The sequence below is a fragment of the Macaca fascicularis genome, chromosome 19, assembly GCF_037993035.2.
Source record: "Macaca fascicularis isolate 582-1 chromosome 19, T2T-MFA8v1.1".
In the NCBI taxonomy this organism is placed as follows: domain Eukaryota; kingdom Metazoa; phylum Chordata; class Mammalia; order Primates; family Cercopithecidae; genus Macaca; species Macaca fascicularis.
The window spans coordinates 1,945,487-1,969,720 of record NC_088393.1 but is presented as its reverse complement, the minus strand read 5'-3'; the positions used below and the strand labels follow the sequence as shown (position 1 = coordinate 1,969,720).

The window sequence follows — 24,234 nt, the reverse complement described above, 5'->3', positions numbered from 1 at the left end:
CGAACTTCTGACCTCAGGCAATCCGCCCGCCTCAGCATCCCAAAGTGCTGGGATTGCAGGCGTGAGCCACTGCGCCTGGCCTCTGGCTGCTGTTTAAACAGCACCCTAGGCCCGCCAGTGAGGTGGGAATCCACCCTGGGGCCAGGCCGTGTCCCTGAGGATGGCAGAGTCACTCCCCCATTTCCAAGCTTGGACAACCCACACAGTGGGACGTGTTTGGGGGTTCAGAAAAGACAAGCCAGAGGTCTGGGAGGTGTTTAATTCCACCTCAAACAACTTGGCAAGGTCAGCAGAGAAACAAATGGATAAAACTACTTCACAACAGCAGAAAAATTCCAGCAGGGGGAGGCGTGGTTCCCACAAAACCGTGGTGACATGTCCTACCCTCAGGAACCCACCATGGAGGGCGGCTGGGGGGATTTTCCACGAGACAGCACGAGGCCCATACACGCAATGCTGCTGAGCCCCTCCTCAGGCGGTGGTACTGGCTGCTTCTTGTCCCTGAAAGAGCGACCAGCAGGGGGCCAGGGCCGACGCCCCTGACCCCCGCCTCCTCAGAGGTCTGCCCCACTGCTCCCGACAAGACAGACCCCAGCGTGCGGGCATAGGAGGCAGAGCTGCCAGGCCAGGGCCGGATTTCCTGCTCTCGGATTTGAGCAGAATCAGGTGAAACAAAAGCCAGTGAACACCGAGTCCCAGAGCAGCCGCCCCTTCTGGCACTTCCCGAGTCCCAAGGACCCAATACGAGAGTCCTTGAGGCTTCGTCCTGCTCAGCGCCCTGCACCCCGAGACAATCGTGTTCTGATCTCCTCTCCGGTGGCTGTGGTCAGCTGGGGAGGGCCTGGGGGAAGAGGGTCATGGCCCCTCAAAGTAAGGCCTCCAGCCAGGGCCAGATGCAGCCCACCTAGTGGGGAGAAAGCAGCCCCCAGGCCACCGGGCCCTGGAACCCTGGGAAGTTCACCAGCACTGCCGTCCAGGCGCAGCCGGGAGAGCATCGGCTGAGAATGGACCCTTCATCGTCTGTGGCTTTGCTCTTAACAGCACATGGGACCCTGCTGGAGCCTGGCTGAGCCCCACCGAGTCACAGCCTTCAACAACCTGCAGACCCGGCACCGCCCGGCACTATGCTGTGGACCAGAGCCGACCTAGCAGCCACAGCCTGGAAGCCGTTTCTCCAGACAGGAGCGCAGTTGGGCTTCCATACAAAGGCTGCACTTCCGCGATGGTGGGGCACAGGACAAGGCCTTCTTCTCACTCGACCCCAGGGCTCCCACAGTGACCCTGACTGCTGCGGCCAGCACAGCCATCCAGGCCGATGACCACGGTGACTGGCCATGCAGTGACGACACAACGCAGGAAAACTCACTCAGGCCAGGCGGACGGGCGGGGGAGGTGGAGGTGGTCCAGCCCACAGCAGCCAGGGCATGTGGCTGTGCGCTGTGGTCCACTCACCCACAGTGCGGAGCACAGAGGCCCCTGGAAAGGTGCGTGTCCCGCTCCTCTCCCTGCAGCCACAGCAAACACGACACAGAGCAGCGGCTCGTCTCAGCTCCCGCCTCTAACGAAGGCTGTTTCCTCACAGCTGCAAAGCACACTGAGTGGCAGAGCAAATTCTGGAACTGTCGCAGGCAGAAACCACACGAGGGGGAAACAGACAAAACGACAAACCCGGAAGAACTATTCCCGCTTCCGAAGCTCCATCATCACGGCAGATGCTTAAAACCTCCCGTTTAATATCAGATGCCACAGACAAGATCAATGTGTACGTCGGGAGAAACCATAGCACAGTCACGAGTACTGACGCACAGTGAACACGCTTCTGTCCTTTCAAAAGCCTTTCCGGAACGGTGTCTTGAAAAAAATGCCAAAAATAAAATGAAAAAAAATTGCCAGGGAAAGAGAACTGGCTTTCAATGTTAACAAAATGGGTTCTCCAGAAGTATGGAAATCAGGACAGCCATGCAGAATGCACAGACAGGCCCAAACGCAAATGTGCCCCTGAGCCCCCCATCTTCAGACACGCTCATGCATACTGGAGGCGCTCCCACCGCCAGGCCCCGCTGACAGCACAGCTGGCCGCTCCATCACCAACGGCGCCGTTTCCGCTCTTCAAGGAGCTGGTTGTCAAATATTTCTTTTTCCCTTCAGAAAACAAGAGTCTTCATTTTAGTAATTCATCATTGTGTGTTAAAGAATATGAGAGGGCTGGGTGTGGTCACTCTCCTATCATCCCAGCACTTTGGGAGGCCGAGGCAGGTGGATCACGAGGTCAGGAGTTTGAGACCATTCTGGCTAACACTGTGAAACCCCGTCTCTACTAAAAATACCAAAAACAAAACAAAACAAAACAAAAAACCGGGCGTGGTGGTGCAGTCTGTAATCCCAGCTACTTAGGAGGCTGAGGCAGGAGAGTCGCTTGAACCCGGGAGGCGGAGGTTGCAGTGAGCCAAGATCACACCATTGTACTCCAGCCTGGGTGACAGAGCAAGACTCCATCTCAAAAAAAGAGAAAAAAAAAAAGAACATGACAGAGAGGCTGGGCGCAGTGGCTCATGCCTGTAATCCCAGCACTTTGGGAGGCCAAGGCGGGTGGATCACAAGGTCAGGAGTTCAAGACCAGCCTGGCCTAGATGGTGAAATGCTGCCTCTACTAAAAATACAAAAATTAGCCGGTCGTGGTGGCAGGCACCTGTAATCCCAGCCACTCCGGAGGCTGTGTCAGGACAACCACTTGAACCCAGGGGTTGGGGGTTGCAGAGGTTGCAGTGAGCTGAGATCACACGACTGCACTCCAGCCTGGGTGACAGAGCAAGACTTCGTCTCAAAAAAAAAAAAAGAAATATATATGTGTGTGTGTGTGTGGGTGTCTGTATGTATATACACATGAGAGGGCAGTTGTTTGATGGGGACAGAGCTGCAGTTTGGAAGGATGAAGTTCTGAGATGAGCAGTGCTGCCGGCTACACAGCAGTATGAATGTACTCACCGCCATCGAACCGGACACTGAAAAAGGGAAGGACGGTAACTTTTATGCTATGTGTAATTTTTTTTTTTTGAGACGGAGCCTCGCTCTATTGCCAGGCTGGAATGCGGCAGCACAATCTTGGCTCACTGCAACCTCCACCTCCCTGGTTCAAGTGATTCCCCTGTCTCAGCATCCCGAGTAGCTGGGACTGACTACATGTGCCGCACCACCATGCCTGGCTTTTTTTTTTTTTTTTTCCAGTAGAGACAGGGATTCGCCATGTTGGCCAGTATGGTCTCGGACTCCTGACCTCATGATCCACCCGCCTCAGCCTCCCAGAGTGCTGGGATTATGGGCATGAGCAACCACACCTGGCCTTAACAATGTTTTAAAATAATATTTATTTTTAGAGACAGGGTGTTGCTCCGTCACCCAGGCTAGGATGCAGTGGCATGACGGCTCGCTGCAGCCTCAAACTCCTGGGCTCAAGGGATCCTCCCACCTTAGCCTCTCAAAGTGCTGGGATTACAGACATGAGCCACTGTGACTGGCTAAAAATAATTTTTTACGAAAGAGTATGAGATGCCAAATTGTCCTTACTAAATGACCTCCCTGTAAAGGAAAATTATAACAATTGCTTAGCTAGCAACCCCTCCCAGGAACAGGGCTGCCCCGGATCAAAAGAGATCAACAAGGGCTGCTGGCTCTGACGTGTGCCCCAGCAGACCTGGAAACAGGGGAGAGCACGCCAGCGGCAGTGCCGAGAAAGGCAGGTGTGAGAAGGACAGCCTTGGGAAGAGTGCAGAGCGGCTCATGGTGCAACTCTAAAAGGACAAGAGAGCCTGGGAAACGCCGTGCAGGGGGCGGGGACTGGGTCCCAGGACACCCAGTGTGTGACCCAAGCCTCCACTGAGGCCAAAGGTCAAATGCGATGCTGCTCACTGGCCTTACTTTGACCACGTCCCCGGCACGATAAAATCACGGCCTGTGTATTCAACCCAACCAACTTCGCCATCACAGCACCTGCACCGTTTCTCGCAGTTGGCTGGAGGTTTTGATGGTAACTAGAAGCCGTGATGAACACCTAATGGGTACTGATGTCGGCAACCCAGACTCAGAAAAAAAAAATCAGGAGGATGGAAGATTTCCACAGATGGGAGTGGAGCGGTGAAGAGGCTTCTGAGACGGAGGCAGAGGACAAACCCGGAGGCTGAGTCCAGGTGTGCTGGCTCTGACCTTACTTCCCCGGACCTCACTGATTCTTACGGCAAGCTTGACGAGGGGACCATGAAGATCCAGCAGGAAAACAGCCCGTGTCTGCATCCAAAGACCTTTCCCGTTTTGGTAAAGCCAGCTGGACCAACACTCCCTAAACAAGGCCAAATTCCACCTTTGGGCAGCTCTGCGGGGCTGGCCTGCCAAAGCCACCGAGGCCCCACACCTCCTCCTCCCTGACCTCTCCAGCAGCCCCTCCTGCCCTGCCCAGGGAGGACATGGGGCTGGTGAGGGAGTTCAGCATCTTCACCACGAGTCTCCTGTGACTGTGGGACCGGGAGACGTCGGTGGCTGCGCAAGTCGCCCTGGCCAGAGACCCTGTCCTTGACTCTAGTTGAGTCTTCAGCCTGTCACTGCCCCGTGGGCCCCGCCTGGCTCCCAGCAAGGCCTGGCCGCATGCCCAGAGACAGGATTAGGCGCTCTGGGGGCCAAACATCCAAGGGCAGCTAAGCACACGGATGTGAGAGAAACATCTTGATCACAGCATTCTTCTGGCTGCTGGAAAGCACCGGGCCCTGCTGCTGCTTAATCTCGCCGTACTTCTCACACAGCCATGGGGCTGCGGAAAGAGGGGAGGAAAGTTCAAAAAGCAAACATCAACCCTTGCAAAAAGAGATTAAGAACAGACGTGGCCCAGGCACGTGCCCGTGGCACCGTGCTGCCCACAGCGACCAGCTGGGGAGACCCGGGCCCAGTCTTCCTGGAGGGCAGGAGTGATCCGCAGGGCGGGTTCAGCATGTGTAATCAGCTCACCGCCCAGCACCTGGACCACCTCGTGAGGGGGAGGGGCTGTGGCACCTGGAGCCAAACTGCCTGTAGAAACACAACCTGCAAGGCAGAGATGCTAGTGGCTGGAGAGAGCGCCGGGAGCAGCCTACCGGTAGCTCAGCGAAGGCCCCTTGATGTACTTCTCCTCGGCCGTCTTGTAGTCCACCTCGTCCACTGCAGAGATCGCACAGATGATAGCCTGTGAGAGGGCACGAGGCTCAGCAGCAGCCGGCACTGCCCAACCGGCCCCATGTGGCCCGCAGCTGAGAAGGCCTCAGGAAGCCCAAGTCACCAGGTTCCGCCCTCCAGACAAGGTCTGGCTCATGATTCAGAAGGTACGAACCTAGTCCATGAACCCCTGCTTGTAATGATGTTTCTTAATTAAATCAGTGTTATCTTTTGGACTAGAAACAATAGCTCAGATCACTAAAAGCACAGAATAAAAGGCAAGACCCAAACTCACAAGTGCATTTCTGAAAAATTTTAAGTTTTTGTTGTTGTTGTTGTTTTTTCTGGGACAGTCTTGCCCTGTCACCCAGGTTGGAGTGCAGTGGCACAATCTCAGCTCACTGCAACCTCCGCCTCCCAGGTTCAAGTGATTCTCCTGCCTCAGCCTCCCGAGTAGCTGGGATTATAGGCACGTGCCACCACGCCCGGCTAATTTTTGTACTTTTAGTAGAAACGGGGTTTCACCATATTGGCCAGGCTGGTCTCAAGCTCCTGGCCTCATGATCCGCCTGCCTCGGCCTCCCAAAGTGCTGGAATTACAGACATGAGCCACCACGCCTGGCCTTAAGTTTATTGTCAAAAAAAAAAAAAAAAAGGAATATCCTGAATACACAATACATACCTGACACTAAGGAATCATCCCTGTTTTAGTATTATGATTATGGTAAATACATTTTTAACAGAGTCCATTTGGTTCAGAGCAGAGTCTCTCCCACTCGGCCCTGTGGACATTGGGGCCAGACTGTTCTCTGGGGTGGGGCCGTCCTGGGCACTGCAGGGTGCTGAGCAGCAGCCCTGCCCCAACCCACTCCATGCCAGAAGCACTCCTAGCTGTGACAAGCACAAATGTCCCCAGACACTGCCAGTGTCCCCCAGGGGACAGAATCACTTTACACACTAAAGTATTTATGGGTTAAAAAAAAAAAAATGTGGCCGGGCACGGTGGCTCACGCCTGTAATCCCAGCACTTTGGGAGGCCAAGGCGGGTGAATCATGAGGTCAGGAGATCGAGACCATCCCGGCTAACACGGTGAAACCCCGTCTCTACTAAAAATACAAAAATTAGCCAGGCGTGATGGTAGGCGCCTGTACTGTAGTCTCAGCTACTCGGGAGGCTGAGGCAGGAGAATGGCATGAACCCAGGAGGTGGAGCTTGCAGTAAGCCAAGATCGCACCACTGCACTCCAGCCTGGGTGACAGAGCAAGACTCTTTCTCCAAAAAAAAAAAAAAAAAAAAGCTTGAGGGTTTTTATGCTCCAAAATAATTCCAGGCAGCTTATGGGCACATTATGAGTTCATTATGTTATTTTCTTTTGGGGTCTATTTGAAAATTCCCATAGTTATGAATAGTTTTGAGTATGTTTTTCTCCCACAGATGTACACATATGCCCAGCAATGTCCTCTCTGAAATTTCAGATACAAACTTCAAAATAATCTGTATTTGCTCCTCACCAAGCACCAAATCCGCAGCTGAAGTTCAAAATCACAGACAGTCTAATTTCTGTTTTATTTAACTTACCATGGGTTTATCAGAGTATCAGATGCATAACCGACTCACAATTTTTCAACTTACAATGGGTTTACCTGGGTACTAAATGCGATTCTGACTTGGGAATTTCCAACTCACCGTGGGTTTCCTAGGACTGACCCACCGAGGCCGGGGAGCATCTGTTTGCCCACGGTGGGGAGGGAGTTCGCACCCCCTGGTGCTGACAGCTTAGGACAGCTTCCAAGCGGCTCTGTCTCTGCACAGGGGTCAAGTGCACGCGCTCACATTTCCCAGCACTGATGGGACGTAAACACACGAGGCCTCCGCAGCCTCCTCGTGCAGAGTGTTGGAAAATCCCAGCATAGGCTCCTCCCTGCCCACACGACACACCAGTCTGCGGCTCACCTCGGGCAGAAGCACGTCCAGAATGAACCGGATCCGGTCACCGTTGGTGCGCCGGAGCACCTTGGCGCCCACCTCCTGGTAGACGCCCTGCAAGTACTTCACCACCAGGTCCAGCTGCCCCTCGTCCTCCAGGTAGGTCTCCACGCAGGTCACGTACTGGCTGGAGCTCAGGAAGGTCTGCAGCCAGCGAGACGGCTTCCTGCTCTTCAGGATGGCCCGCAGGTGGCTCTCCGCGCCCTTGGCCTTCACGATGTACTCCACCAGCTTCTGGTTGGCCCGGTCCCGGGCGGCCCGCGAGCGGTCGGGGAGCACTTTCCGGCAGGGCTGCCTCTGCCCCAGGGGGCGCCCCACCACAGGCTCCTCAGGGCTCCCCTTGCTCAGTTGAGGAAACCTGGTCCCCGGGGCGTCCTGCTGGATGGATTTTCGGACAGGAGAGCCTGCAAAGGAAGCGCCTGTCACGGGACCAGTGCGTGGGCTGCCTTCCTCGAGCGGAATGGGTCAGGGCCGATGAAGGTTGCGACACGGCAGGGGTGAGGGCAGACCCTAGCGCTCGAGCTCCGTGTCAGCATAGGAGTGGAGTGTTCCTGCTCCTAAAGACACTTCCTCTGCTGGGACCCCTGGCCTTTCTCCCCTCACTGGGCCCTGCAACCAGGTTTAACCCTTAGACCAGAGCAAAGTGGCTACCCGTGTAGCACTGCCCAAGAAGAATCAATTCAGCCACGTCCACTCCTCTACCAACTGGGAGGCATGGAAAACCCCACTACTGTCGATAACGGAAAATGCTGGATCGACAATGAAGTGGTGGCCAAACATCCTGGTGTCCGTGACACTTTTTTTTTTTTTCTTTTTTGAGACGGAGTCTCGCTCTGTGGCCCAGGCTGGAGTGCAGTGGCCGGATCTCAGCTCACTGCAAGCTCTGCCTCCCGGGTTCACGCCGTTCTCCTGCCTCAGCCTCCCGAGTAGCTGGGACCACACGCGCCCGCCACCTCGCCCGGCTAGTTTTTCTGTATTTTTTTTAGTAGAGACGGGGTTTCACCAGGTTAGCCAGGATGGTCTCGATCTCCTGACCTCGTGATCCGCCCGTCTCGGCCTCCCAAAGTGCCGGGATTACAGGCTTGAGCCACCGCACCCGGCCAACGACACGTTCTTTTTTGAGACAAGGTCTTGCTCTGTCACTCAGGCAGGAGTGCAGCAGGGCAGACACACAGGTCACCACCGCCTTGAACTCTCAGGCTGAAGTCATTCTCCCGCCTCTGCCTCCAAAGTAGCTGGGGTTGCAGGCGCGCATGCCACATGCCTAGCTCATTTTTTTCTATTTTTTTTGTGGAGACAGGGTCTTGCTCTGTTGCCCAGGCTAGTCTTGAATTCCTGGCCTCAAGCAATCCTCTTGCTTCAGCCTCCCAAAGTGCTGAGGTTACAGGTGTGAGCCTCCATACCTGGCCTACATTCCTAACAATAGCTGATGTGTGCAGCCACCAGCCACAGCGGGGACAGGGTGGGTGTGGCCCATGGGACGAGGGCCCCAGGGCAGGCTGGGGAAGCTGTGCCAGTGGACACCAGCAGCCGGAGGTCCCAGGGAGCCTCAGGGGTCAAAACCTCATAGGGGTTGCACAATGCTGTGTGGCTATGGACAGTGCCTTGACCCCAACGTCCCCTTCCACAGCTCTAGACATAGAAGATTGCTTTTTCTAAAGGACTAAAAGGCAGACTACACTTTCCAAGATGTGCCTGTAGACTTACTTATATCAGCCGCGTAATATTCCAGGAAAGAGCCAGCAAAAGACCCGCAGCCTGCAGGGGGTGGAGGGGAGAGAGCACTCTGTAGACTTAAGAGGAGTCCCGGGAAGTGTGTGCCAGGAGCCAGCCCAGTATCTCTGTTTAGGAAATAATCAGGCCAGGCCAGAACCCCAGCCCACCCACAGGGAATGTCCCAGGGCCATGAAAATATGCTCTGCCTCCAGGCAGCTCCAGCCCAACCCCTCCAGGGAGTCTTCAGAGGAGGCCGGATGCCTGCCGCCCGGCTCCACCCCTCCCCAGCACCCTGCATACCTAACCGGACCCTGTAGTCAGTGATGAGGGAGATGCACCAACCAATGGCCTGGTCGAAGTCCACCCTGGCTTGGTTCTACAATGAGACCCGGGCGACAGGCGTCAGTGGGAGGCAGTGCCAAGCACCCCGGGTTCAGAAGCCACACAGAGCCCACGGACCAGCCAGGTGTCCAGGATCCCCACCCTCCAGTCCACACCTCTGATCCTCCCTGACAAAGGGGCAGACACCTCAGGCAGGGATCCCCTGGGAAACGGGAAATCCACCAGGCACAGGTCTGGGCCCTGAGCTGCTCAAATGGTGGGCACAGGGGACCCGACGGCTTGGGCCAATCTGAACGCATCAATGGTGGAAACACCTCCCATGTGGCCACTGTGCCACATGACAGGACGTGATGTCCTGGAAATAAGCTGCTCTAACAGCCGTTTTTGTTGGGAGCTGTTGACTGCAGCCAGGCTAGGCCACCACCTGGGCTGCGCTAACAGCACCTGGGCTGGCAGCAGGGTGGGTCCTCAGAAAAGGACACAGCAGCCCCAAAGATGCCACAAAGCCACGACCATCACACAACGACCCAGGGAAGGCTCTGGAGCCGAGGGCCACTGGGGGCACCCATCAGAACACCCCAGGGCCGGGTGGACGCCGCTCTCTGCCGGCCCGCAGCCCCTGCACTTTCCTAAAGCACGGCCTCCCCAACATCATCCCTCGGAGGCCACAGTGACTGCCACTGAATCCAGTGGGCTTCGGGAGCCCCACACACCTGACTCACGGGCAGACGCAAGTGCACTCTCAGGACCCAGGGTGTTTTATATAAACAGCAGCCCTTCTACATTTAAGGCACGGAGCTTCCTGCTGTCCTCCTCACCCCACACCTTCATCCATTTTGAGAAAGGAACTCAGATCCGGCCAGGCACAGTGGCTCACGCCTGTAATCCCAGCACTTTGAGAGGCCGAGGCAGGCGGATCATGAGGTCAGGAGTTCAAGACCAGCCTGGCCAGTATGATGAAACCCCGTCTCTACTAAAAATACAAAAATTAGCGGGGTGTGGTGGTGCATGCCTGTAGTCCCAGCTACTCGTAAGGCTGAGGCAGCAGAATCGCTTGAACCCAGGAGGCAGAGGTTGCAGTGAGCCAAGATCACACCACTGCACTCCAGCCTAGGCGACAGAATGAGACTCTGTCTCAAAAAAAAAAAAGAAAGAAAGAAAAGAAAGTAACTCAGATCCCTCAGAGTGGAAAAGACCCACCACATTTTCTTTTTTTCCAGAGGAGTAAAAATAACTGCACTGAGTTGACGTGTTGGTCCTGAAAGTCGCTACAACAAAATGAGTATTTCTAGAGGGAAAATAGACATTTCTGAGTTAGACAAACCCCTTGCAGTTCATCGACAGCACGTGATGAAAGCTGGCTGCAGATCCAGGGAGCGGGAAGCCGCTCCGCAGCAAGCTGTCTACCACGTGGTATCAGCCAGGCTCACAGGTGGCACTCAAGGGCCCAAAGGGCTCCCGACGCTGACCTAGGGACGCCCCCGGCTGCAAGGCGCTGGCTACCGAGGCCCCCGTGCCGTGGGGTGGACTGAGACAGTCGGCCGGGGAAGGCGGTGGCCTTGCGCAGGGGCTCTCTGCTGCAGCCTTGCCTGGTGGCCCTGGGCAAACTGTCCTCACCAGAGTCCCAGCTTCCTTACCTGTAAAGCGGGGAAATGGGGCCACAACTTCCCAGGACAGTCGTGAGAATTTAGTGCAGTGACTGAGCCCGTGATCTAACTCTAACGGCCAGAGTGCAGCCCGGCTCTGTTACTTCCCACAATCATTCACACGCATGCACCGCAGCCAGGATTTCAAGAGCTACACACAGAGGACACATTTACTAATCACAAAGTAAACCATTTAAAGCAAGCACAAACCATAATCCACCTACCAGAAGTGTCTGTTTCTCTTTACAATCAAAGTGCTTTAAACTTTTAAGAGACACTGTGAAACTTGAAGCAGAGAGAGGGAAAAGTTAACAAGAATGAACTTCCTCTAATAAGCTAAAAACCTTTCCCTGCCTGATTAAGATCAGTGGAGGCCGCTGGAGTCCCCGCCAGCCCCAGCTTATTTACGGAAGGTGACCGTTTCCCCAGCTGCCAAGAAGCCCCCAACGCACCATGGTGGGCCCAGTGACTTCAGCAGCACTGACTGGGCCCTGCCAGGCCAGGCCGACTCTGGGGCCTGGGTCTCCACTCCACACCTCCCACCTCTCGGGAGCAGCACAGAAGCACCAGATGACACCGGTTCTGCACGTCTGACTTGGGGATGTGCAGTGCGAAGGTTTTAAAGGCTGCTTTCGGCCGGCTGATCCATCCACGTGTGTTTTCGTCCCATGACTAAGGAACAATCACGTAACCCAGGGGCAATCTCAGGTGGATGCAGGACGCTGTCTGCACACCTGCGTGGACATTTTGCTAGTTTGTGGGAAACAGGGCCACAGGGAGTGTCTGGTTGGGCTGCCTTTCAAAGCCAGCAAATCAGGTTGTGAAAACTGCAGTGTTTGACCAGATCCTTCACACACAGCCTTTGTGTGACTCACCCTTCCCAGCGAGGGAGAGGTCACGAGAAGGACATGCCTCCAATGAGACCCCGCCAGCCCTGCCCAGGCCTGGACTCGTGCCGGCGTCTCCCCTCTGCCCCTATCCCCACGCCTGCAATGAGAGCGGCCAGCCTGCCACCCGGGCCCACTCACAGAAACCAAGAACAGCGGGTTACCCTTTCCTTTTCGGGTTCATTTGTCCTTCGATGTAGACCACACTTGCTTTCTTATCTCTCTGCCTGACGCTTTTGACCTGTTCGCAAATCCAAGAAAATAAAACGTCAAAAGAGAGACCATGGCTGACATCACATGATACATCTAACAGGCGTTGCCCCAGCTCTGGGGCGCCCTAGCAGAGTCTCCCGTAAGGAGGCGTTAAGAAACGGCCCCACGCTCTGCCACATGCGTCACTTCAACGCTTTCCCAGCAGAGCAGAATCAGCCAGTTTTGTTTGGGTTTTTGAATAAAAACAGCCACAGCTACCGCTGCCAGCTGCCTCTTTAAATAAGCGTCCTGAGATTCTCCAGCAGCTCGGGGGGCAGGTCTGTCCTCCTCACGCTCTGGGGGAGTGGAGGAAGTGCAGAAAGGCTCGGGAACAAGCCCGGGCCACATGGGGGAGGGGCAGGGACTGCGCCCGCGCTGCCACCTCCCCCCAGCCTCCCCAGTCCTGGCCTCCCGGGGTCACCGTGAGAAGGCAGCGACGAGCGCCAGCGACCAGCGCCTCCGGTGGCCCTTCCACCCTGCACTCTCAGGGAGGCTGCCTGTTCTTATGCCCCAGGAACCTGTCACATCAGTGACCTGTTAACCCAGCAGGGACCCCAGAAACTGATGAAAACAAGAGAAGACTAGGAAGGTGCGGGAGGGGAAGCCAGTGCCAAGGGAGGGCGGAGGGCCCAGAAGCCCGGCCTCCATCACTGCAGACCAGCAGGCGATAAGAGGAGCCCAACTAGGCCATAAATGTGTTGAACCTCCCCAGCAAACAGCACACAGAGTCAATCCCAGGTTTCCCGGAACCATAATCAGTCACATGCAAGGAGCCTGGGTGACTCGGGTGAGGTCAGTCATTACAGAAACAAAAGCATCTCCGGATTACTGCAAAGCAAGCGCCTTTTGGATTTAAACATCATTGTCTCTTAGGAGGATAAAGGGAAAAAAGGGATAAAATATGAAGAAGAAGTGAAGGCCAGGACAGCACCTGTGCCCAGGACAACAATCAACTAATGACCTGCAACTTCCAGGCCTGCAGAGACGGAAGCAGAGAATCTGCCCCGGCTTGAACGCATCACCCACACCGGGAACTTGGACAGGATTTCAAACTCCTGTTTGTATGCATGCAACCAACCCCACCACAAAATCCAAATTAATGAGCTCTAATGGGGGAAAACGGGGTAAAATGCACAATTAAAATGAGCAAATCACAAATTTTTTTTTCCCTTTTTCTTCCTTCCTGAGATGGAGTCTTGCTCTGTCGCCCAGGCTGGAGTGCAGTGGCACGATCTTGGCTCACTGCAACCTCCAACTCCCGGGTTCAAGCGATTTTCCTGCCTCAGCCTCCCAAGTAGCTGGGATTACAGGCGCACACCACCACGCCAGGCTAATTTTTTTGTATTTTTAGCAGAGACACGGTTTCACTGTGTTGGCCAGGCTGGTCTCAAACTCCTGACCTCAGGTGATCCACCCACCTCGGCCTCTCAAAGTGCTGGGATGACAGGCGTGAACCACTGCACCCGGCCACAAATATTTTTTTCGAGCAGGTCTTTCTAAGCCTGCTTGGTGAAAATCTGCCCTATAAACTTAACACCATTTCTTAATTTAGGTACAGGCATCTCTTGAAGTCTTTTGTATAAACCCACCAACTTTTCCCAGGAATAACAAAATAATGAAAACATTTATCCAGGTCAAATTATCAAGAACTGAAGATGGGTGGAATAAAAATTCATGAAATTTAAATAACTACATCTTAGAAGACGGAGGAAGCTGTTCTTACCACTGCTGGCCAGAAGGGGTATTTTTTATATTTAAGCCAGACTAGCATTCCTACTTCAAACGAACGTGGTTCTAGAATTAAAGAAAAAAGAAAAACAAAAAAAAGAATAGACAAGTCAAATCCATATCAAGCACGGGATGTAACAGCCTGAGAAAACACAGTTAGCGCAATATTGTTGAAACCTGACTTTATGTCATTCGCTTAAAAGATGAGGAGAATGTGAAAGGCAGATTCACATTCCCCACACTACTGGAGTCTAACCAGCGTCAATGACACAGTAAAACCACAGCAGCTGAGTGTGGGGCTGCACCAGGTTCTCAGCTGTGACACACGCACCCTCGGGACGGGAGCGGCGCATGATGGGCGGCAGGGGCTCTGTCCTACGTGTGCACGACTTCCATAAGTCTAAAATAACTCCACAGGGAGGCACTTTTAAAGAGAGTGTGGCACAAAACAGAAGTGAGATAATGGTACGCGAAGAAGACCCAAACACAAGGACTGAGATTCTAAAGAGGATTCTGAGAAACTACAGTCAAAAATGGGAAAATTATTTAAATCATAACCAGAAAACTATGTAAGAATGAATTATTTTCAATGCCAAAAAAGGGCGAATTATTTAAAATTTTAAAACTAAAATATCAGAAAAACTACTGGAAACAGTCTGTCGTTAGACACACAGCCTGTGTCTGACCGCACTGTGGAAGGTGGAAGGAAGTGCCGTGGTACACGAACACAGACCAAAACCCAAAGGCCTGTAAAGTAGCCGTTACATGACCAGAGGAGAAGGGAGGCTCACAGGGGTGAGTGCCTGCCGTGAACGTGCACAGCTCGTTTCCCCGGTGAGGGGCATTTCATCTTTAAGAGAAACTTCCAGGCCCACGTGGACAAGCAACCAATTCAAAGGCCGGTCAGGGAACCCTCAGAAAGATGCCCAGCCTGACAGGTAGGAAACAAAACCAAACGGGAGCAACACCCAATTCCCACTGCAGGCAGAAGGCAGGCAGCACCAGGCTCGACGACGTCCCGGTGAGCCGACCCCAGTGGGGCAGCGTGGTCGGAAGGGGCCCTTCCCAAGGGCACTGTGTTCTTTCTGTGTGCGAACTGATCCTGCAGAAATGATTTCCTGGAAGTCCCGATGGGTGCCCCACGGCACCTGCGGTCCTGGGACCACCCAGACGGGCACCCAATGGATGGGCAGGGTTTGGTGAGTGGTGACTGCTCACTCCAGAGGAAAAGGGTCAGAAGAGCATGTGGAAAACTGTTAAAAAGTCTGACCATTAGCATTAGACAAAAAAAGGGAAAATGTGAAACTGCAATGAAGCCCTTTCAATGAGGGAAGAGCACTCAAACAGTGCGGACAAACAACATAACAAGGCCACAGGCACACCAGTGTGCACAGAATGGCGCTCCCAGGGCTGCACAGGCACCAGCTTCCTGGCCAGGGGGCATCCTGCATCTTACGGATGCTGCCAGTGGGGAAGCCCGGGTAAGAAGCCCCCTCACCTCCCTGTACTATTTTTGCAACATCCTGTGAATCTGTAATTATTTTGAAACTGTAAGGTTAAAGAAAAGAAAAACAAGACTCGGCTCAGAGGAACGTTCATGGCGAGTCTCAAGTGGGGCTGGTTCTCATGACTCGGTTCGCAAGGCTGACTTTCTGTCCACGGCTGGCTCAGACCTTCGGGTCTCTCGCTTCTAGTCCCTTCCACGCAGATGCTCAGCAGCACCTAAGGCAGGTTTTCCTCTCGTGCAGCAGCTACTTACAGGAGGGGTGCGGGAGCAGTTCCCCCTTGGGCTGAAGACCCTGCCTCCCAGGACGGCCCCCAAAACGCCATCATGGAAGCCGCCAGACAGTACGTGGCCACACCCAAGCGATGGCAACACAGCCCCTCAGCTCACTGGGCCGTCCCTCATTCTCAGCGAGGGGACAGGAGGACAAGGGCTTGAGGTGACAGGAGTAATGCTCTAACAGGGAGGGCTGGGCCATCTCTTCCCAGGAGTCCCTCTTCCCTTTGTGTAGGTTAGTCTTCAGATAGAGGACTGAAAATGTGGCACTTCTGAAGGTCCCTTCCAGGTCTCGGTTCAGTGGGAGAGAAATGAACTCGCAGGGGACCTTTCGTGGAGGATGTGGGGTCCGATCTCAGAGCCCCGCCGCCACTGCCTTTGAGTGCACCGTTAGGACTGTAGGCGCACCCCGTGGTCATTTCTTACCATGGTATAAAAGGACTCTTGGTGGCTCCTCGTCTTCCTCGTCTTCCTCCAGGACAGAACGCACGGAATTAGGCCCCATGGATGCTTCGGAAGACTGGCAGTCTGCCAACAACGTGATATTAGACTTTCATTGTCATTGTATTATCTTGATGACTCATCCCAAGAAAACACTTCATGACACATGACCACTGATGCATAAAGAAAAGGTTCTGTGCTACACACAACTCCACACTGCCAGATTCAAATACAGTGTGCTTCTCTTAAACTACATTTTAAAGAAAAACGCAAGAGGGAGGGAGGGAGGGAGAGAGGCCTGCGGTGAAGGGAAGGCGGGCCTTAAGCAGCAGCCTCCTCGGCCACAGAAGCTGTGAGCACTCTGGGTGGGAATCCCTTTTGTCCCGGCCCCGCTGCCCCTTCACATCTGAAGCGCTCAGTGGATACGCAGGGAGGGGGCCAGGACAGGAGCTGACTATGGAACAGGGCAGGGGTGCGGAGATGCAGGAAGGGGCCAGGACAGGAGCTGACTATGGAGCAGGGCAGGGGTGCGGTCACTTTGTCTTCAGAGCGTGGCAACCTCAACATCTAAGGAGATGACGGCCTCAGGAAAGAAGTTCAGAGTAAAGACTGAAATATCTCCGCAGTAAGTTTGTAGCGAGTAGATTTCCAGACATTTGATCATGCCCTAATTAAGATTTCTGAAATAGCATTTCAAAAATAAGAGATGCTACAATGTTAAAGGGAAAAAAGTCACAGGGCTTGCCTGCAACCACACAAAAATATATCTGCACAAGAATTCTTAAAAAGTCAGGAGTCTTGAGTGAGTGAATCACTTTTGAGATTCCTGCCCAATTTAATGGGAACACATTATTGCTTCTGTAAAAGAGTTAATCCTCAGGGGTGCAGCCGGAGCTGCAGCCTCAGCACAGCCACAATGCTCCCAGCCCTGTCGCAGACAATCGTGGCCTGCCGCCCCTCCATGGGCTCCCCACTCACTCAACTCGCTTTCCTTCTAAACAAAAATAAGAAGACAAATATTTAGAAGTTGAAGCAATTATAGCCCAGTGGGGAGACAAAAAGGAATGAGGAACTCTCTGCTCTAAGTCTATTTTGGAAACGATCTCATTAAGATCTGGTCAAAAACACCCACGAGCCTGGCTCCGTCTAGCTACGGAGGGGCAGGACTCCACCCTCCACACTCTCCGCCTCCACGAGAAACTTTTACCTTCCTCCAGCTTCTGGGAATCCGGGCAAGGAGGACGTCTGGTTTCATCCACGGAGGCGTGGGAGGGAGGCGGGCCGAGCCTGGTGGTGCTGCGCAGGGTCATAGACTCTCTGGGCCCCGGGCCGGGGGCTGGTGCGTCTCCTGCTGCCCTGGGCTCCAGCTGTGCGGCAGGCGGCCTCTGGCTGCCATCCAGGCGCAGCCTCTTCTTCGCAGGGCGTTCTCTGGGCTCTGAGCAGGCTGAGGGCTCAGGGGCTGGGAGCACAGTGAGGCTGCCCAACGGCAGACCGGGGTCGCGTCCCTCAGCGTTGGCACAGGGATCGTCCTCCCTGACCCCGGAAGGCGAGGACGGGGCTGCCCAGCTGCCTCCCTTGCTCCCCATGTCTCTCTCCGCGTCGCCCTCTGAAAGGGAAGATCCATTCCGGCACAAGCTAGACTTCTGCACTGAGTTTCTTCCCCTCTTACTTGCAAAAGTCCAATTTTTGCGGTGGATTCTGGACCCGCTCTCATCCTGAGCACCACCTCCAGCTGAGAGGACCGACAGGCCTCTTGGGTTTTCACTTTTCCTGAGCCCCTTCTTGTGGTCCGCTTTACACTCGGGGTCCTTTTCACAAGTGAACGAACTTGACAGGCTTTGTTGCACGCATTGCCTCCTCCTGTGAGGTCCGGAACTGCCCAACACATCTCCACGGGGAATAGATGAGAAGTTGGAATCACAGGGCGAGGAAACGTGTTCCGTGGGCTTCTCTCGCAGAGACTGGTCGGCTCTGCCTGTCCCTGGGGAGCTTTCTTGACTCCAAATGGGCCCCTCGCTCAGAACATCCAGAGCCACGCGAAGTGACCGTCTGTAGGCCAGTTCTTCCAGGGGTGCCGCAGGAACCTCACTCTGCGAGGCTGCAAGGACCGAACATACACAATGCTGGTTACGTTCACTGGGCAGGCACTGCGGTCACGCCATCACTTTAAAAGCCCGCTTGTCTCATTCTGACGGCTAGTTTCATACCTAAATCACTGAAGGGGAGGACTAACATTTCTCACCTACATTTTCCCAGAAAGGGGATGAGGCTACAGAACAACAGCTATTCATTCCAGGATTCGAGGCTTCATTTTTTTAAAAACCAAATTTACTGACCTTAACCTGATTGGCTAAAAAGATAAATTCCTCCAAGTTACAAAACAATACTGTGAGCAAAATGTATTCAAATGTTTTGCAAATCCTCTCTCAGCCTTACAATTTCAAATTCAATCAGGGTCAATAAAAACCAATGCCAACTAAATAACTCTGCTGGCAACATATTCTTGCTTGGTGCGAGGGTTGGTGGTAGCAAGGAACAGGAGATTTAAAAGGCTCATTGTGGGCTGGTAAATTTTCAATACTTCTTTGCAAGGGCATTTCAAAGCCAGCAAAGAGCATCGTGGGCCTCTGGTTTCCAACCCAACCTCCCTGCTGCAGTACTTTTATTTATTCATTCCGACATACAGATACAGCGCTATTTATTTGAACAAGATGATAGATGTAATATCACAACTCAGCGGGCGTAATGCCTCAATCAAAACAGTATTTTCCCCGTTGAATATTAAAGGCACCCATAGACAACCAGCCCCCCAACACAATCTGCGCCAACAAGGACGACGCCATCCGAGATGACGGTCAGCCCTGCCTAAGTGATGCAGAGATGGAGCCTGGTTTAAACAAGAGCTGTTTTTCGGAAAACACAGGAAAACAGAGTTGATTTCATAAACATCATTGAAGGAATTCCGGTCCATCTTTTCACAAGAGAAACAATTATTTGCAAATGGGATAAACAGTCCCACTTTGAGAAGAGGAGAAGGCAGGCTGGCACGTTGGGTTTGCGGAACTGTGGCTGGGGGGCAGGCAGTCACCAATGCTCCTCACTTGCGTGTGTGCATGAGTCCCTGGCTGGGCTCAGGCAAACCCTTTCTCACCCACAGCGTGCAAAGGAGGTGGGTGCTGACCTGGAAGAAAGCACACCCGGATGGACAGGAAGCCGAGAGCTCCACTTCCGACCTGCCTCGTGCCCACCAAGACAGTGCCTCAAACAATGGGTGCCACCAACCTCAGTGCCAGGCCACCGGTTCTCTCCCCTGGGCTCCGCTCTGGAATTTTAAACACACAACCCACTGCTTCTCAAACCTTGGGCTGAGACCAGACTGGCCAGGCAGCAACAGAACCACGGGAAGTCTTACTATAGGAAGAGGAAAGGAAAAAGGAGAACATCCCCCCTCAAGGCAGCAAAGTCCTTCCTCGTCTTGTGTACTGGAGGCCACGGAGGTAATGAGATGACCTTGATGCTCACCACTGACCATTCTGGGCGTCAAGAATAGGAGTGATTCTAGGGGCAAATTCTGGAAAGGTTTAAGAAAGCAGATCCATTTTTCCTTCTCCTTCAGCTCAGGGGATTCGCGTTCCCTTGTATGAAGAAAAACATGGTGAACAGGGTGAATTTTTACCCAGAAACCTGAGCCTTCACATTCTCCCAAACGACCTCTTATTTTATGAAAACCTAATGGCCGCTTAGAAATCCGCTCTTACCTAACGAGGAGGCAATGGCTTCAATTTGAGACTTCTCTAGGATCTCAACTTCGGTGCTTTTCACCTTAATCCTGCAGAGACAGAACTGGCGTTATACACCACCAGCCAACGCCGCCAAAATATTTTCAAACATGTTTTCCTTTAGATAACAAAAGAATTAATTTCATTTTCCTCCTCAACCTTCTACTTAAACCAAAAGTCACAGCCAACTAGGAATTCATCTGCCTGAAGTTAGAGGCAGCAAGAACCCTGGTGAATGTTTTGGTGTTTTTTTTTTTTTTTTTTTTTTGATCCCCCTTTTAAGACAGAAAAGGTTGGCTGGATTTAAAAGAAAAAATGAATTCAAATTGTGACTTTTATGAGGCAAATCCTACTTTCAACTGCACAAATAACTCCTTTGTTAGATTTTCAGAGTAGATGGTAATGTCACTAAAAGCTGTTTACAGCCCAGCAGGTGCGTTTTAGTTTAAAAGGATGTGCTTTCCTTTTAAACTCGAGTATTCAATTACCTTCCCAGCCGCAGGGAAGTGTGAGCTGGGGACCAAGCGTGCGTCCTGAAGACGCAGGCAGGAAAGAGCGGGGCAGGGGGAGCTCCACAAGACCAACAGCGGAGCCAGTGGCTCGGACTACGCAGGGTCAGTCTCCTTGCTCTCTTCAGAACGCGGAATTTTCACGGCAGACGTGCCCTCGCCACAATCACACAGGACTGGGGCGTCGGAATCCCCGTTATTTTAGACAATCTACACCTTCCCAGTGCCTGACACTCACGGAGCAGAACAATGTGCCGCCTGGTAATCAGTTATTTGCCTTTTGAATGTTAAAGACTAATTTAGAGTGACAGGCTCAAAAACCAAATATTTCCAAATTGATGGGCCTGTCACAGAGGTTTCTGAAAAAAGACACACAGATCTCTGGGAAGGAAACATCCCTATTTTTCTGGCATGGTAGTCAAAAAAAAAAAAAAAGGAAATATCCCTATTTTAACCACAAATAGGGTCTACCCTGAGTATAATTTACACGTATTCAATGTTTGTACCAATCTCTCCGTAGATCTCACAGAATGCCTCGTTTAGATCTTCAGCTTCCAAACTGACATTAAATCAAACTAGTTGCTTTCTCGTGAGGTTTTTATGAGCATTAATGAATTACATAAATGATGAATAAGCCCATTAAGAATGGGCTTCAACTGTTTTAGGGTGGTAACGGATTGACGTATCAGAAATCTACACAGGAAAAAACAGTATTAAAAAAACACGACACTTAACTTTTCCTCTAGGGAGAGGATTTGAACATCTAGAAAATACTCCTTTTTTCTCTTATTTTTTGTTGAAGTCTCAGTTCGGGCCAAAACCTATTTTTAAAAAAAAAAGATCCTTGTTATTAAAACAGTTGACATAGTGAGAAACAGTGGCAACATTTAGTACAAATTTAACAGGTAATCCTGAAGGCCTATAACCACGGGATTTCAGATATTTCGTCCAATCCCCATTGTTTCACAGATGGGGAAACTGAGGCATGAGAAGCCAGTGGCAGACAAAGACAACGACCCGGGCTTTTGCACTGCAGCTGAGCATTGTCTACTGAATTGCTGGAAAGCATCCCTGGGCACGACGATAATTTACTATCACAGGGCTGCTTGCCAGATCTTTCCTTGAGTTACAGCCTTACATGCCTTTTTATAGCTGATTCTTTTTTTTTTTTTTAAGTGTGAAAAAAAAAGACATTTCTGGAAGAGTAACCTTGGAAGCACTAGACCAAAACCCCATTAAATGGGGAACGAGAATCAGTGCCAACCGTTCTGGCTCAATTATTTCACTGAAGCAAATCCTAGGTATCTCCTGATAAAGATTTTACTTGTCACCCGAAAGTCATTTCTAATTCCTGAAATTACAGAATAATGGCTGTCACCTTTGCAGGCCATAACCGCTTTTCCCATCGGCAGAGGACATACTTGGCATCCGCCATCATTTACACTCATGTAGCAAGTGGCAATGATTTGGCACAAAGTACTCCCAGGTCTGACGCCGATGTGCCCTGCAACAAAATTTGCACGGTGGTTTATACAACTGTTTGCTTGCGATGTTAACGCAGACACAGCCCTCGGGGGCAAAGGTTAGCTCGGCTTAGCCTCAAGTAGATGGTTCAATTCCACAATCTTGCATTGAGATGCTCAATGCCAAAAAGCAGACTGACAAACAGAAACGACGGGGCTCGGTACCCAGGGAGGCGCCTGCATTTTTTTCACAAATAAAATACAGCACAGTCCCTCCCAAAGGTTCTGTCTAGATTATTTTTAAAAGGCTCCTGAATCAATCGTCTCCGTGCAGAAGGCCTGCCTCCGACCTCGGCAGGAAAGGCATTTTACACAATCAAAGCTCACAACCCTCCCCAATTTGGGGAGTTAAGAGTTGACCACAGCACAAAAAAAATTAAGAGCGGAAAAACGACTGCTCTTTTGGCTGCCATGTCCCTGAAAGGACAGGGACAGCTGCAGACCGTTCACAGCATCAATGGGAAGGGCTGGCTCGGTTGTTGACAGAAATGAAAAAGAGGCTTGGGGTGGGGGTGGAATTCAGCAGCAACGGAGGGGGGCGTCCCCGCAGCAGGGAAGAGGGGGTTCCCTGCAGAGGTGGGGGTGGCATTTCCAGCAACAGAGGAGGGGATCACAGCAGCAGCAGAAGTTGGGGTCCAGGCAGCAGGGACAGGGATTCCACGGCGGAGGGAGGGTTGTGGCTTTCAGGAACGGGGGATTCGGACAACAGAAGAGGGGGTCACAGCAGAAGCGGGAGGGCTCAGGGAGCAAGGATGAGGGCTCACGGAGGAGGTGGAGCGGAGGGTCCAGGTGGCAAGGATGGGGAATTTCAAGGTTGGGGGGGAATCCAGGAAGGAGATAGGGGTCCAAGCAAGAGATGGGGTTCACGGCAGACGTGATGGGGATCCAAGTAAGGAGATGGGGATCCAGGCAGCAAGGATGGGGGAGGGTGTCCACGCAGGTGACGGGGTCCAGGCAGGAGTGGAGGGGCCCACGGAGGCAGGGACAGGAAAGGGGGTCCAGGCAAAGTGAGGGGCCCACGGAGGCAGGGACGGGAAAGGGGCTCCGGGCAGAGTGGTGGGTCCGTGGCGCCAGGGGCGGGAAAGAAGGTCCGGGCAGAGTGGGGGGCCCATGGCGGCGGGGACCGAGCGTCCCAGAGGAGTCTCTAGGCCGGGGCCGCCCCTCCCCCCAGGCCCGGCCTCCTCGCCTCAGCCCCCGCCCGACGGAAGCGAGGAACGCATCCCGCGGGCTCACCGGGCCCCCGGCGTTCCCCAGCGCGGAGCCCCGAGCCCGGGCAAGGAGGCCGCAGCGGCCCCAACGGCGGAGGACCCGCCCGCCAACCGCCGCCGTCCGCGCCGCCCGCGCTCACCGCCTCCGCCGCCGCCGCCGCTCCCCGCGGGGCCGGGGGCGGGGTTTGCCTCGCGGCGGCGCCAAGCTCCGCCCTCTTCTCCCCGCCGCCCAATGGGACGCGCGCACTCCCAAGCAGCGCAGGCCCCGCCCTCTCCTGCGTCACGGCCGCGCGCTGGCCCCGCCCCTTCCGCCGCGCGTCGCCTCCGTTTTCCCTCGAGTCGTGCCTGAGGAAAGCGGTTGGGGGGGCACGTGTGACCGCTGCCGGGCGCCGCCCTCCCGCGCTCCCGGCCCTTTGTCCTCCAGTCAGACTCCGGACGCCGCCCTCGCGGGTCTCGGTGGGAAAAGAGGCTACCCCGCCCGTGACGACCCCTGAGAGAACCTTCCAGAACTTTCGAGAATCTTCCAGGTCCTGAGGCACCTCCCAGCCTGGGAGCTGCGCGTTACGGACCCGATTCCTACCGATGTCCACCGATGCCAAAGCCGAGGCGGCCCGGCGTCCCCACAAAGGCGTCATACGCTTCTGAACTAGAGGAGGCCCAGCCTCGGGAGGGTCCCAAGACCCCGGGGGGGCGCCAGAAACAGCCGCGGGTGGCGGGAGCACCGGAGCAGTCGCTGCGTCAGTGTCAGGCGTCTCCCTGAGCTGTTTTTGTTTGTTTTTTTGTTTTTTTATTTTTTTTGAGGAGTCTCGCTCTGTCACCCAGGCTGGACTGCAGTGGCGCGATCTCAGCTCACTGCAGCCTCCTCCTGCTGGGATTACAGGTGTGCGCCACCCCGCCCGGCTAATTTTTGTATTTTTAGTAGAGAATACTAAATGTTGATTAGGCTGGTCTGGAGCTCCTGCTCTCAGGTGATCCGCCTGCCTCGGCCTCCCAAAGTGTTGGGGTTACAGGCCTGAGCCACCTCACCGGCTCCCACAGGTGTTTAAAAGCACAAGGAGGCCAAGTTGGCGGATCCCTTAAGCCCAAAGATTCGAGACCAGCCTGGGCAACATAGCGAGACCCCATCTCTATAAAAAAGGTACAGGCTCACACCTGTAATCCTAGCAGGAGGCCGAGGCGGGCAGATCACATGAGGTCAGGAGATTGAGACCAGCCTCGCCAACATGGTGAAACCCTCCTCTCTGCAACAAATAACACAGAT

The 24,234-nt window shown here is 53.6% G+C and overlaps 1 protein-coding gene and 1 pseudogene across 15 annotated transcripts; both read right to left on the bottom strand.

Annotated features, from left to right (window-relative positions):
* Positions 1 to 241: 241 nt before the first annotated feature.
* Positions 242 to 995, bottom strand: LOC107128158 (uncharacterized; annotated as a pseudogene).
* PWWP3A (PWWP domain containing 3A, DNA repair factor) lies at positions 242 to 23,736 on the bottom strand. Of its 15 annotated transcripts, XR_012428183.1 has the most exons (15): positions 22,999 to 23,139; positions 21,621 to 21,746; positions 20,978 to 21,063; positions 19,713 to 19,783; positions 19,477 to 19,589; positions 17,162 to 18,052; positions 15,940 to 16,041; positions 13,729 to 13,799; positions 11,918 to 11,994; positions 11,091 to 11,151; positions 9,179 to 9,254; positions 8,870 to 8,920; positions 7,130 to 7,566; positions 5,118 to 5,206; positions 242 to 2,142 (listed from the first exon to the last, which is right to left on the bottom strand). XR_012428183.1 is itself a non-coding variant. In XM_005587385.5 (14 exons), the coding sequence occupies exons 2-14, from the start codon at positions 21,678 to 21,680 to the stop codon at positions 2,085 to 2,087; spliced, it is 2,130 nt and encodes a 709-aa protein (XP_005587442.3). In that variant the 5' UTR covers positions 21,681 to 21,746; positions 22,999 to 23,139; the 3' UTR covers positions 242 to 2,084. The 15 variants fall into 15 exon arrangements, 14 of the variants coding, with proteins under 14 accessions (XP_005587442.3, XP_065391470.1, XP_073881280.1 ...); XM_005587385.5 differs by lacking the exon at positions 19,477 to 19,589; XM_065535398.2 differs by lacking the exon at positions 19,477 to 19,589 and having other exon boundaries at positions 23,114 to 23,139.
* Between the last annotated feature and the right edge of the window lie 498 nt (positions 23,737 to 24,234).